This window comes from Pangasianodon hypophthalmus, chromosome 20 (assembly GCF_027358585.1).
Source record: "Pangasianodon hypophthalmus isolate fPanHyp1 chromosome 20, fPanHyp1.pri, whole genome shotgun sequence".
In the NCBI taxonomy this organism is placed as follows: Eukaryota; Metazoa; Chordata; class Actinopteri; order Siluriformes; family Pangasiidae; genus Pangasianodon; species Pangasianodon hypophthalmus.
Window position 1 is genome coordinate 885,023 of NC_069729.1, and position 15,000 is coordinate 900,022.

Here is a 15,000-nt window from a genome sequence, read left to right on the forward strand (position 1 = left end):
TCCCAGAACAGCAGGCTTATTTTACAGGTTGCCATGGAAACATGGTGGACAGGGACGTTTCAGCCCTGATTTGCCCTCTAGTGGGCCTCGGTTTTAAAATCCTCCAGACGGACTAAAGGTACGCGGGCGGGTGTGACACATGTCGTAGGTCGAGTATAACTCCAGGATATGTGAGCATCTACACGCAATACGCTGACACGGGCGTATCCTGTCGCCATAGAAACCGTGACTCACTGCAGCACATCTCTCTGCTCCAGGTTGTACTTCCCACCGTTCTTCATGGCCACGTTGTGGATCCCCTCAATGGCTCTGTCTATCGACTGCAGAACCTCGTCATGCTCCGGGGCCTGAGAGAGAGAGAGAGAGAGAGAGAGAGAGAGTGAGAAAGAGAGAGAGAGAGGGAGAGAGAGAAAGGGAGAGAGGGAGAGAGAAAGGGAGACAGGGAGGGAGGGACAGAGAGAGAGAGAGAGAGAGAGAGAGAGAGAGGGAGAGAGAGAGTAAGAGAGACAGAGAAAGGGAGAGAAGGAGGCAGGGAGAGAGAGAGGGAGAGAGACAGAGAAAGGGAGAGAAGGAGGCAGGGAGAGAGAGAGGGAGAGAGACAGAGAAAGGGAGAGAAGGAGGCAGGGAGAGAGAGAGGGAGAGACAGAGCGAGAGAGAGAGAGAGAGAGAGAGTAAGAGAGAGAGACAGAGAGGAGACACTTTTCACTTCAGTGAACAAATGTGTAGGTTTTTACTATAGTTTTTAAATTAAATACTGCATTTCATTGGCCCTGTACTCGTACTCTGCACAATGACAAAGATGAATCTAATCTAATCTACACTACTCTAATCTAATCTAATCTAATCTATAAAGCATTTCTCTATAAAGCAGTGTGAGAATGTATTACATCATTTTTATTATTTTATGTTATTGTTATCATGATTACGCCATGCTGTGATACATGTTTCTGTCGCGTTTACCCAACATTCTGTCCACCATCTGTCATCAGTGACAGCACAATAACACACACACACACACACACACACACACAATAACACACTCACACACACACACACACACACACACTCTCTCTCTCTCTCTCTCTCTCTCTTTGTGGCCTGACTACACTATAAATATATAATACATATGTATTTATAAAGTGCAGTACATCAACACTGTAGTAATAAAGCTGATCGTATTCAGTGATAATGAAATAGAGGCGTGTTAAAGGAAATAACATTTTTTTAAAAATAAATAAAATAACAATAAAAATAAATACAATAATAGCAGTAATCATTCTGGAAGCTTCCCTCTTGACAGAAATTTCTGCCTTTATAGCTTGTTCTTTTTATTTGTTAAACTTTTTATTCTTATTAAAAGGAGACTTTTCGTTGTGATGGTGTGTGTTATAGATCCACATCACGCTATCCAGGCCTCAGAAGTGTGTAAATTACTGAATCAGACTGAATTAGATGAGATTAGACACAGAGCAGGAAGAGCAGGAAGAGGCCATCTGCTGCATTCTCAATGACTTCCTGGTTTAATGTGCTCGGGGGGGCGTGGTCAATGTGTAATCAACCAATCAGAGTGCAGGATGAAGCGGCGGTCACGCGCATGAAGGGATTTCATAAGATAAGATAAGATAAGATAAGATAAACTTTATTAATCCCCGAAGGGAAATTCCGGTAGTCTTGTAGATAAGTAAGAAAGAAAGTAGTAAAAAGTAGTGAGAGTAGTAGAAATTAGTGAGAGTAGTAAAGTAGTGGCATGGATTAGGACGAGTGAAAGTGGATTTATTCTTTAATGTGAGATCAGTGTAGTGTATGTAAACAAACATGTAAACAAACAAACAAGAGCCTAAAACCTGCATAGTAACCTGTGTTAATGTTTCAGTAAGCGCGTCTAACTTCAGTGTAAATGGATTATAGTGAGTGTGTGTGTGTGTGTGTGTGTGTGTGTGTGTGTGTGTGTGTGTGTGTACCGGGATCTTCTCCAGGTAGGACGCCGGGATGTAGCCGGTTTCTCCGGAGCAGCAGCGGGACCCGAGCCACCAGTGCTGGTTGCTCCTCTCCAGGATGAGGAAACTCTCTCCGGCCGCGAACGGCATTGAGTTCGGCTCCTTCGACTTGAACGCGTACAGAGACCGATACATGGCTTCAGACTAACTCCGATTAAATTCTCTCTTTTAAACTTTATATTCGCTCAAGCTACTCGAACATGACGCAGTCAATCAGGTTTTATCAGTGCCTGAGAGAGAGAGAGAGAGAGAGAGAGAGAGAGAGAGAGAGAGAGAGAGAATCACATCACCAGCAGCTCCAGACGCCTGTAAACACCGCAGGGGGCGCGCACGCAGCGTCACGTGCACGCAGCCACGCCCACTGGCGAGGAGTCGGGGTGCGCGCACGCAGCGCTTTTTTTTTTTTTTTTTTTTTTAAATAAAATGGAACATGGACGATGATGATGATGATGATGATGATGTGTGTGTGTGTGTTTTAAATAATTATTTCAATAAAGCAAAAAATAATCAACAATATTAGGATTATCAGATAAACACTAACATAAACAAATCAACTACAGGGAGAGCTACATATACAGAGTAACACAGATAGATAGATAGATAGATAGATAGATAGATAGATAGATAGATAGATAGATAGATGGATATATATTATGTATTTTGCTGATATCATTCCATATCTTTAAAAAAAGACAAAGACATAAAGGTGTTTATCAGCTTATTCACCTCCTCACATCCGTCCACTATACAAATCCCTGGCAGTGAAATAACCAGTTATTATAATATATATATATATATAATAATCCACACATGAAAATAAACCAGTAAATAAATAGAAGTAAATGGAAATAAATCTACTGGCCCACTGTTCAGTCTGAGAGATTCTCAGTAACACTGGACCAAGAAATTATTTCATTTACTGAGCAGCAAAGCAATGATTCTCTGAGTGCTACAGTAACTATATAACACTGCCTGACAACAACAACAACAACAACAACAACAATAATAATAATAATAATAATAATAATAATGATAAGAAGATGATGATGATGATAATAGTAATAATATCATCATTACCTTCTTCTTCTTCTTTCTTGTTGTTGGTATTATTATTATTAACAACAACAACAATAATAATAATAATAACAATAATAATAATAATAATAATAATAAAAAGGAAGAAGAGAAGAAGACTGTAGAAATATAAATGCTCTGATCATATAATATCCACCAAATTTATTTATTCATTTATTTATTTATTTTTATAGATTATTTGTCTAATTTTAATAAGGTACTAGAAACAGCTGCTAAATTTTAACTTTTTTTTTTTTTTTTTTTAAAGCGGACTTGTTTTTGTGCAGCGAATACTAACCGGATGTTGTCACCGGAAGTGCGTAGTGACTGGTGACTGTGAGCTCTGTCCGCGATGGCGGCGCCGGTGTGTGTGAGATTATTTCTCCCCGGATCTCACTGCTGCTTTCGGTTATGTTCGACATCTCTCCGGAGAATCACGAGGTATTTCAGTATTTAATCACTACACATGTGTGTGTGTGTGTGTGTGTGTGTGTGTGTGTGTGTGTGTGTGTGTGTGGAGGAGGTTTATTTTTGTCAGTAACTCATGATGACCTCTGTTCATAATGACAGGTTAAATCAGCTGAAGTTATAATAATGTGCACAGGTTTTACAGACTGCATCATCAGAATCATGCTGTATATAAATATTTATTAAATATTTTATATTTTTATAGAAATATAGAAAAAGTGGCTTATATGGTCCAGCTTCATGTAGAGTGAAAAGATTGTCTAAAATTTCTAATTCAAATCTGCTCCACTTTGATGAAACTCTGGGACCCCTGCAGTCCGGTTCTGACCCGCAGTCACAGGCTCGGCCCGACGGATGATGAGATGTACCAGCGCACCACGGTGACGGTGATGCAGAAGGAGCCCGGCAGCGGTCCCATCATCTACAGCTACAGCTCACGGGGCTTCAACATCGACGGGAACAAGGTGATCGGACCCTGCGCCGTCGTCCCTCCGGCTATTCTACAGTGGAACGTGAGGAGAAGCTCTGTAGCCTCGTGTGTTTTATAGGAAATATAGGACGTGTCCTGATGGAAGTTCTGTTCTTCTGGCAGGTGGGAAGTCATGAAGACATAACGGTGGAGAGTTTGTCTCTGTTCTACCTGCTGGAGCCGCGCATAGGTACGACTCGGACCTCACACTGATCTCTAACCAGAACCCGGCTCTCTAACCAGAACCCGGCTCTCTAACCAGAACCCTGATCTCTAACCAGAACCCTGATCTCTAACCAGAACCCTGACCTCTAACCAGAACCCGGCTCTCTAACCAGAACCCTGACCTCTAACCAGAACCCTGATCTCTAACCTCATACTGATCTCTAACCTCACACTGATCTCTAACCAGAACCCTGATCTCTAACCTCATACTGATCTCTAACCTCATACTGATCTCTAACCAGAACCCTGACCTCTAACCAGAACCCTGATCTCTAACCAGAACCCGGCTCTCTAACCAGAACCCTGATCTCTAACCAGAACCCTGATCTCTAACCTCATACTGATCTCTAACCTCATACTGATCTCTAACCAGAACCCTGACCTCTAACCAGAACCCTGATCTCTAACCAGAACCCGGCTCTCTAACCAGAACCCTGATCTTTAACCAGAACCCTGACCTCTAACCAGAACCCTGACCTCTAACCAGAACCCTGACCTCTAACCTCACACTGATCTCTAACCAGAACCCTGATCTCTAACCTCACACTGATCTCTAACCAGAACCCTGATCTCTAACCAGAACCCTGATCTCTAACCAGAACCCTGATCTCTAACCAGAACCCTGACCTCTAACCTCAGAACCATGTCCAGAACCTGTACTGTCTGTAACTGCAGTAATGCCCTGTTTTTCTCTGCATGACTCAGACCTTCTCCTAAAATCTACATGTGTGTGTGTTTGTAGAGGTGTTGGTTCTGGGTACAGGAGCCCGTACAGAGCGTTTGGACCCCAACGTTCTCTCCTTCATCAGGAAGAAAGGCATTGCAGTGGAGGTGCAGGACACGGTGAGGATACTTTTCTCTCAGACACACGTTATTATCAGTTCGTCCGTCCATCCATCCATCCATCCATCCAGTTAACTTCATTATCTCATGTTAGTTTTCTCAAAAACTACTTCCTGTTGCAGAACATCACTTTATTTAACGGTTCTGCCACTACTTCGAAACAACCAGAAGGTATAGAAGTTACATTTCTTCTTCTTCTTCTTCTTCTTCTCCTCCCCCTGTAGCCGAACGCCTGCGCCACCTTCAACTTCCTGACCAGCGAGAGACGGATCACAGCAGCCGCTTTGATCCCGCCCCCTCCGCCGACTGCGGCGACATCAGAGTGACATCAGTGTGTGTGTGTGTGTGTGTGTGCTACTGTAATACTGTGTATAATAAATGTGTTTTTGAATAGCTGTGTATCAGAGCCCTGATTTTATTTGCCGTAAGAAGACGGATCGACAGACAGAGTGGAAGAAAACTTTCCAAACACAAGAGTAAAGTTGCTAAATCACAGCTTACAGCTGAAGCAGTGTGTTCATGTGGAAACCCTCCTCCAGCATCTAGCTGTTTTTGTTCAAAAAAGACGTTTTACTGATTTTTTTGGAAATCTGTTCATTTGTCTTTAAAATCTGCGACAAGATTTCTGAGATGTATAAAATGAGAGAAAGTTTTCAGTGTTTATACGTCGTCGTGATAAACTGATTCCTAATAACACATTTACTTTAATCAGCATCATAACTCGGCTACAGTGCAGTAAAGCTGCAGCAGGAAATAGATCTATCTGTCTATCTATCTATCTATCTCAAGTTAAATACTTTCTACACTGAACCACAGACCGCTGTGATCATGTTGTCCCATTCCTCTGTGTGTGTGTGTGTGTGTGTTTGTTGTCGTCCCGGTCAAAGTGGTTGCTATTATCCTTTATTAACCTCTTTCTCTGTTGGCCAGTCACTCATCTCTCTCTCTCTCTCTCTCTCTCTCTCTCTCTCTCTCTCTCTCTCACTCTCTCTCTCTCTCTCACTCTGTATTCACACACATGTCCTTCTCAGAGCTCAGAGCTAATCTCTCTCTGGGATGATGGGAGGCTTTAATCCCTGCAGCATGAGTTACTGATTATAAATAATAACAATAATAATAATACTAATAATAATGCTAATAACAATAATACTAATAATAATGCTAATAATAAAACAGGTGTGTGTGTGTCTGAGTATTAATTAGAGTTTATTTTATTGTACACAATATTTAAACACTTCTGTAGTGTTCACCAGGCTGTAGAACAATTTATTATAACACCAGTTTCAAAAAGTGTGTGTGTGTGTGTGTGTGTGTGTGTGTGTGCTGCAGTTCTAATCGTCCGTGTCGACCTCACACTCTCTGCGGAAATCTTCGAAGCTGAACTCTGTCCCTGTCATGCGCCGGAAAAGGTCCTTAATGTCCTCACACTCCATGTCGTAGTGTGTGGTGGCGTCGTAGGAGCGCGACACGAAAACCTGAGCCGAGAGGATGAAACACACACACGCACACACACACACGCACACACACACACACACTGTACTGTTACATCACACACTGTACTGTTACATCACACACTGTACTGTTACATCACACACGAAATTTAATTCAGGTAAATAAATCATAAATATTTTGTAAAATAAATTATTATTATTATTGACATTAATTTAAACTTAGTATTCTTTAACAAAGTAATAATTATTAATCTTACCAGTATACCTATTATATATACAGTAAAAGCTTTATATATTAATAATTATTGTATAATAGAATGATAACAACCTTTTAGAATTATACAATATAGGAATATTTCATTATTATTGTATTTAATAAAACGTTTAATAATAATAATAATAATAATAATAATAAAACATTGATATTACAGTATATTAATAGTATTAAGACTATAAATCAATTATTATTCACTCTTTTTCAGTTTCATTAAATTTAGTTAAAATTATTATTGATCTTTAATCATGGAGCTCTTGATTGGACGGAGTTTTTGATTGACAGTGTGTAGGGTACCTGACTCCGCCTTCCGTCATCTGTGGGCACCATGAGGTTGCTAATGGAGACGAACCTGCAGGACAAATATATAGTTTACTCTTTATGTATAATACCTTGAACAATGTGAATATATAAATGATTATTAGTTAATAGTACTATATACTAATCCATACAAATGTACGTATTTATGAAATAATTTAGATTAGTCGTGTTAGCTACTATATGTACGCTCACGGAGCACTTTATTAGGAACACCTGTACACCTGCTCATTCTTAGCTTCAGTTAATGTTCACATCAGCCATGAGAATGAGGGAAAATGTGATCTCAGTGATTCTGACAGGCTGCTGTGAGTCTTTCTATAACTGCTGATTTTCACACACATCACTCTGTACTGAGGCTGTTTAGAGAGCAAAGGGACTGAGAGCCCTACCAGTGTTAGTGCAGTGTTCCTAATAAAGCGCTCCGTGAGTGTGTATGTAACATGATTAAATTCACTTGACTAATAGAACCTGTTCTATATGTAATATATGATATCTTCAAAAACATTTTTGCTGGTTTTACTTCTCCATGATGGGTTCGAGCAGCGCCAGTCCCGGCTGCACTTCCTTCTCCGGGTTGCTCGTCTCTACGGTCGTGCTCACTACAGCGATGTACTTCCCTTCAGGAGCCATGTTGTGAGAGGAGGAGACCAAACACACGTAGATATCTGTACAGAGCGCACACACACACACACACACACACACACACACACACACACACACACAAGTGGCGTAGGAACGAGCGGTGATAAATCAGCTTCAGCTGCGTAGACACAAGCTCCCGCCCACTCTTCCCTTATTTACATGTCATATGCATATGCCACGCCCCCAGCTCATCCTCATGCATATCTGATTTGCATAAAACACGCCTAAATATGTGCAGGTTTTGACGCAAAAGACGCAAAAGCCAATAAAGATCCGAGGAAGATAAGATGAAAGAAATTTAATGAAAATAGATTGAATTTTATTGCTTTTGTTGTAGAATGTGCTGTGTTTTTTATGAAGCTGTTTAAAACCCGTGATCAGGTCAAAAAACTGAACCATTGATACGTAAAACTATATTTATAGCTCAGTTTTTATTCAATTTAGAACTTGAATAAATAAGGTGTAAGTGAATCCATGGATTAATGAGCTGATAAAGTTTTCACATTTACAACTGACGGATGCTGGTGATTGGCTAACGTGGCTCTGATTGACAGGTAGAGACAGAAACGAGGCCGTCATTTCCACACAGAACGCAGAAGCCTTCTATCCCTCCTGAGTTCCCCGTCACTAACGGTGTGAAAACATTTTCTGTAGCATTCCTGTTTCTTTTTTTTCCTACCGGATTTCCTGTGCACCTGCGTCTGCGGTATGACGATCTGGCACGAGTTGGCGTCGTGAGTGTTTTTGATTGGATGGTTCAACAGGCAGATGACCCTGATGACCCGGCCCACTTTCTTCACCCGGTTGGGGACGTAGCTGGGATCGCACAGGAGCTGCTTACATCGGAAAAGCTGGAAAATCAGCCATGTAAATAGATCAGAGACAAAAAGAAATAAAAATTATTTTATTAGGATTTTTTTTATTTTTTATTTTAAACTATGATCTCAGACCATTTTTTTCCTCTGATTTCCCAACAGCTCTGATTACTGATCCCTGATCTGAATTCTCCCTTTTTGAAAATCATCTCCTCTCCAGGTGAGCACCAATATTTCATTTTCGTATCACAGGAAAAATATTGCATCCCAGTTTATGATATTATCGTGCTGCCTCCTGAACGGGACAGACTGTTATCTCAGGGACACAAATGCACAAGATCTTAAAGTCCACAATGTCAGTACTGTATGAACAAATATCGTGAATAAATATCGTGAATAAATATTGTGATATATTGTATAACAGATTATCGCCGCACTCCTGCTCCTCACCTCTCCTTGAGATTTCACCGCCGCCACTATTCCATTCTCCAAGATGATGTCATCAACGTGGCGGTTCAACATGTACGTGCCTCCATGCTGAGCACTCAACCTGATGAACACACACACACACACACACACACACACACACACACACACACACACATGCGACCATGACCACATGAATGACCACACATATTAAGAATGTACTCCTTAAAGGGATAGTAATCTAGATGTCCAGGTTTCAGCAAAGGAGGCGTGGCCTCAGTGTCTGTCAGTCACAGTGACAGAAAAGGAGGCGGGGCCTACTGAAGGTTCACATTTCTGGACTTTGCTTGTTTGTTCCAGTGACGTTCGTGTCTTTTAACCTCTTTATAATGAAAATGTGTTTGTATCTCGTACCTGGCGAAGCCCTGCGGCAGCTCCCCGAGTCCGTACAGCGGATAAAGGTAAGGACTGTGATCGTACCGAGCCACAGACTCCGAGTACATCCGGATCCGCTTGATGGTCTGCAGACACGGCTGGTCCAGATAACTGCAGACACACACACACACACACACACACACAAACACTGTGGACACACGGTGATTCAAAACCATGCTGACATTTTTTTGTGTCTGAGTCATTAATCTGCATTGCAGGGACGTGTCCAGGTTAATGTCCTGTCTGCTTTATTTGAGTGTGTGTGTGTGTGTGTGTTTCAGTGTGTGTGTATGTGTGTGTTTGTGTGTGTGTTTGTGTGTGTGTGTGTGTGTTTGAGTGTGTGCACTAACTCATCAGTGCTGTACAGCGCCAGTGCGTGTCCAACGAACTCCACTACGTCCAATCCCAAATCAAAATGGCGGAACACGTCCCTCATGGTGGTCCGGTGCGGGTCCATGTCCTGGTGAGTGCGCGGGTCGTGCTCGTCAAAGTTCAGGATGAAGAGGAGCAGCTTCCGGAACCTCCTCTTATCAAACATGCCCATCAAATCTGTGAAAGAAAACAACCAAAATGAGATTAAACAATAATTCAATCTCATTTCGCAGAACGAGTATTGTGGGCAAGTGCCCTAGAACATGCTTTTCCTGACTAGATTTTCTAGAACGACATAAAATTCACTTTGGAGGTCTAGAACAGATTCCAGGAAAACAGAATACTGTAATAGATGCTTTATAATAAATGTCTGGATTTCTATAAAATAACATAAAAAAAAGTTTGAATCCTAGAACACATTTCTGGACTTTTTTTTCATTTCCTCATGAATTCTATGATAACCTATAAAATAAAATATATTTTCTACAACTGATTTTACAGAATTCTAAGACAAGAGAACATGTTGGAAGCTGCAATTCTGGAGCAGAATTCCAAAAACAAAAAAAAAATCTAGAACTGACGTTTACAGAATGCAAAATTCCAGAATGGATTTTGTAGAATAGGTCGGAATTCTAGTGAAAAGAATTCCTGAAACAAATATTTCTGAGCCTTGTTCAGAATTCTGAGAGAGAATATTTTATGGAACATGTTGGTTTTCCAGAATGGATTTAAAAGTAAAGCTTTATTCTAGACGTTCCTGAACCTGTTGGAATTCCTAGCTACAGTTTTTTTTTTCCTATTTTTTAAAAAATAGAACTACATACATTGAATATAACTCGAATATGTGTTGTGTGTTACCTGAAGCGTGAGCGTCTGCCTCTGTGATGGGAACTTTGTGGAGTTTTCCACCTTTGAACACGTAACTGCCCTCGATGACTTTGAAGTCCAAATATCGCGTCACCTCCGTAAACAGCAGCATCTTCACCAGCTGCCCTGTAACACGTCACGACACGACGCACAATTAACTCATAAACACGGCTGTGAACAAACAGGATTATGGGACGAAATTACGGAAAATATGTGCATTAGTGTTGTCTCACCGTTGGATAGCATAAATTTTGGAATGAGGTCGACATTCCACTCTTTGCCACGTCCCATTCCTTTAGGAGGTCCCGGAACCTGGAATTGCTTATAGAGCTGTTTGACACAATGAACATGGATGAAAAAAGAAAAAACTTCCTGACTTTTTTTATTTACAGTAAATCTATAGACTCAGAACAGGATATAGCAGCTACAGCATGTTCGTAGTTCAGACCTCTTCCAGAGGTGAGATGGAGGCGCTCTCTCCACCATAATACGGGTTCTGGTCGATGTGAAGAACCTTTTTCCTGCAGATGGACAGCAAACAGGACAGGATGCATTCCTGTGGAGAGGATCATAAAAAAAAAAAAAATGACACCAGCAGCATAACAGCATAGTAGCACCACTGAGGCCACAATTCTGACGTAACATCTGCGTAATCGGTGTAGTGTAACAGTGTAACACCATTGTGACATTGTAACACCCTCGTATCAGAGTAACAATAAATACCACAACACCAGCGCAACGTTACCATAATACACAGCGTGACATTGTAACACCACCATAATATCAAATTACTAATAGTGCAAACACCAGTGGAACAGTGTAAGACCAGTGTAACATCATATGTAATAACAACACCACCGTAAAACACTGTACTAATTTTACACCAAGATATTCCATTAACATTGCATAAGTGTAACATCAGTGTAACAGCATCATATTACCAGTAAAACACTACAGCAACACTGTTACACCAACACAACCTAGTCAACTCGAGTAACTAATGTATACGTGCAAGATAAGAATAACTGTAATGTAACATTATGTGAACACCAGAGTAACATGAGTGAAACATCAGTGTAACATCACCTTCATAGCAGTAAAACACTAGAGTAGTACTAATGTTACGCAAACGTATCCTAGTAAACAAGGGTAATGTAGTTACGTAAGTGTTACACCAGTATAACAGTAATGTAACAGCAGAGCTACACTAGTGAAACATCAGTGTAACATCAGCTTCATAGCAGTAAAACACTAGAGTAATACTGATGTTACGCAAACGTATCCTAGTAAACAAGGGTAATATAGTTACGTAAGTGTTACACCAGTATAACAGCAATGTAATAGTAATGTAACACCAGAGTAACATGTAGCAGTGCAACTCCAAAGTAACTCGAGTGTAACAGCACCCTGATATTAGTAGGAATACTAATGTTACACCAACATATCCTAATAAACCACAGTAACATTAGCATATCATAAGTGTGACACCATTGTACTGTAACACTGTAAGTGTAACAGTAGTCTGACTCCAGAGTAACACCACTACATCAGTAAAACACTAATACTAACGTACACCAACATGACTTAGTGAACCAGAGTAACACCATTTCATATCATAAATATAACACCAGTGCAACAGTAAGAGTAACAGTGATGTAACTCCGAGAGCAACAGCTATGCAACAAAAGAGCAATGATAATGTCACTCTAGACTAACGGTAAAGCGTTATTAATTTAACTCCAGAGCAAGAGTAACAGCAGTGTAACTCCAGTGTAAGAGTGACGGTTACTCCAGAGTAACAGTTGTGTAACATGAATGCAACTCCAGAGTTACAGTTACATAGCATCAGAGTAACAGCAAAGACAGCAACGTTACAGTGACTGCAGTGTAACAGTGAAGTAACATGAAGAGTAACAGCTATTTAACATTAATGCAACTCCACAGTAACAGCAAAGACAGCAGCATTACAGTGACTGGAGTGTAACAGTGAAGTAACATGAAGGTTATTCCAGAGTAACAGCTTTGTAACATTAATGCACCTGCAGAGCAACAGTTATGTAGCTCCAGAGTAACAGTTATGTAGCTCCAGAGCAACAGTTATGTAGCTCCAGAGTAAGAGCAAAGACAGCAACATTAACGGTGACTCCAGTGTAACAGTGAAGTAACATGAAGGTTACTCCAGAGTAGCATGTAACATTGAAGTAACTCCAAGAGTAACACCCATCATAACACCGGTAAAACATGAACGTGACATTAGTGTTACAACAACGTATCATACTGTAGTAGAGTTGATTAGCCTCAGAATAAGTGTCATTAGTGTAACACCAGGACGTGATATAAGTGTAATTCCAGAGTAACACCAGAGTAACAGTAAAGTAAGAGCGGTGTAACAGTGATGTAACACATACGTAACACCAGCCGTGTTCAAATACTGGATCTGATCTGCACTAATTGTTGTTTGTATTGCCTGGTGTGAGTTTTTATAAAATCTTTTAGCAAGTGTGTGTGTGTGTGTGTGTGTAGGATTACGACCCCTAATCCCTCGCAGCAGAACCAGCAGGAGGCCCTGTAAGTACGACCCTTAGTCAGGATTCAGCTTCATTAAGATTTGTGTCAATTTTAATGAGAGAGATTATTTTATATCTCACTCAGGCTCAGTCTTTAAGGAGATAACCCACGAGGCACAACTGATGTAACGCTGTAAATTATTTTAAATTAAGGAGGAGAAATTTAGAAAAATGAAACGAAATAAGTGAAGGAATAGTGACAGGTCTTTGGTCAATATACTTTGAAGGATACTTCTGAAAAATAATAATATATAATAATATTTAGACCTATATATATATATATATATATATATATATATATATATATATATATATATATATATATATGAGTCTGAGTCAGTGATGAAACATATTCATGTAAATCCATACAAACGATTAGTGAACAAAGTCAAGAACTGTTCATGTTTTCCAGATAAATGATGCAGTACTGCATGAAAATCATTATTTATTTAAATACAGATAGGTTTTAAGGTTTATTCCATTCCTGCTCAACATACAACAGACTGGAGGAGTATCAGTGATGATGATAAAGAAGAAGAAGAACATATTGATGATGATGATGATGATGATGATGATTTTCTTACCTTGAGCCCGGTGCCCAGGACGATGACATCGAAGTCAGGCATGCTGAATCCACTGGAGCTCACTGACAGTTAAACACATGGATGGGTGAAGCTGCTGCAGGTGTGTGTGTGTGTGTGTGTGTGTCATCATCTTCATAAACACCGTAATACATCATCCCATCAGTCATAATCCTCTCAGTGAAGGAACATTAGGAGGACGAGATCTTTCTGAGACGGAGAGGAAGAAAGTTGTTGTGCACTGAAGTGATGCCTGAGAGCAGGTTTGCATTGCAGCTGCAGGACTGATTCACTGATCCACAGACACGAAAACACTCCAGAGAGACAAATGCCCCAGACACACCTGCGTTCCAGACACACCTGCGTTCCAGACACACCTGCGTTCCAGACAGACGAAGAGACGGGGATAGACGAACACCCCAGACAAGAAGATACGCTGTCCCCAGACAGAAAGCTGCCCTGGACAGACAACAATCCCAGACAGACAGATTCCCTAATTAGTGTTAAATTAATTAGAATTATATTTAACTGGTATTAGAACTGCAAATGTATTACTGTACAGTTTGAATAAACTTTTATTTAAAATGGCGCACTCAGAAACCAGGGGGTGAAAACTCATTGAAAACTTATTTCTTTTTTTTTGTTTGTTTATTAACTCCTCCCTGACGGCACAATGCTCCAGCAGGTGGCGGTGTGCAGGTGTTCAGCTCACGGGCTCACGCAAGAGGAAGACTGCATTTCCCGGCATGCTTTGCGGCAGGAGCGCGCTTCCGCTTGTGTTTACAAAAAAAAAAAAGAAGAACACGTCAGAATTTAATTCACTCACTACTAGGGGCACAGAATTACATCTCTTCATCATCATCATCATCATCATCAACAACAACATCAGCATCAGCTGCGGTTTTATTTAACTGTAAATTAATCACTCTATAAACCGTTTAAACTGTGAAAGTTTGCGCGCGAGAGTTTATTTTCGACCAGTTTCCTCTTCCGCCTTTCAGACACTTCCTGTTCGCGTCACAACCCCAGTCATGTCGGTAAGCAACATTTCATTACTGCACAAATTTACTGACTTCATGCATGTCTACGAAATATGTCGGAGTTTTGTGTAAGGAGTAAAACAGTGTGTGTGTGTGTGTGTGTGTGTGTGTGTGTGTGTGTGTGTGTGTGTGT

At 40.6% G+C, this 15,000-nt stretch overlaps 4 protein-coding genes across 4 annotated transcripts in view; 2 read left to right on the forward strand and 2 right to left on the reverse strand.

Moving 5' to 3' along the window:
* Positions 1-2,321, reverse strand: part of LOC113539699 (NCK-interacting protein with SH3 domain) — an 8,261-nt gene extending 5,940 nt beyond the window's left edge. Inside the window, exons 1-2 of the mRNA XM_034314230.2 lie at positions 1,962-2,321; positions 235-347 (exon numbers count right to left, since the gene is read on the reverse strand). Of these exons, the coding sequence (XP_034170121.1) occupies positions 235-347; positions 1,962-2,132 (284 nt within the window). The 5' untranslated portion in view covers positions 2,133-2,321. The remainder of the gene's footprint in view (positions 1-234; positions 348-1,961) is intronic.
* Positions 2,322-3,390: 1,069 nt separating this feature from the next.
* ndufaf3 (NADH:ubiquinone oxidoreductase complex assembly factor) lies at positions 3,391-5,469 on the forward strand. The gene is made up of 5 exons (XM_026912402.3): positions 3,391-3,512; positions 3,856-4,051; positions 4,132-4,198; positions 4,976-5,076; positions 5,301-5,469. Exons 1-5 carry the CDS (start codon positions 3,424-3,426, stop codon positions 5,400-5,402), a joined length of 555 nt encoding a protein of 184 aa, XP_026768203.3. The 5' UTR covers positions 3,391-3,423; the 3' UTR covers positions 5,403-5,469.
* A 796-nt stretch (positions 5,470-6,265) lies between these two features.
* Positions 6,266-14,490, reverse strand: zgc:112334 (uncharacterized protein LOC619199 homolog). The gene is made up of 11 exons (XM_053227127.1): positions 13,831-14,490; positions 11,128-11,235; positions 10,913-11,009; positions 10,671-10,805; positions 9,791-9,989; positions 9,420-9,551; positions 9,030-9,129; positions 8,444-8,615; positions 7,643-7,787; positions 7,099-7,153; positions 6,266-6,551 (listed from the first exon to the last, which is right to left on the reverse strand). The coding sequence occupies exons 1-11, from the start codon at positions 13,870-13,872 to the stop codon at positions 6,408-6,410; spliced, it is 1,329 nt and encodes a 442-aa protein (XP_053083102.1). The 5' UTR covers positions 13,873-14,490; the 3' UTR covers positions 6,266-6,407.
* A 158-nt stretch (positions 14,491-14,648) lies between these two features.
* The window catches only part of LOC113539739 (transmembrane protein 43), a 5,798-nt gene continuing 5,446 nt past the window's right edge, over positions 14,649-15,000 (forward strand). The window contains exon 1 of the mRNA XM_026935738.3: positions 14,649-14,864. Within this exon, the coding sequence (XP_026791539.3) occupies positions 14,859-14,864 (6 nt within the window). The 5' untranslated portion in view covers positions 14,649-14,858. The remainder of the gene's footprint in view (positions 14,865-15,000) is intronic.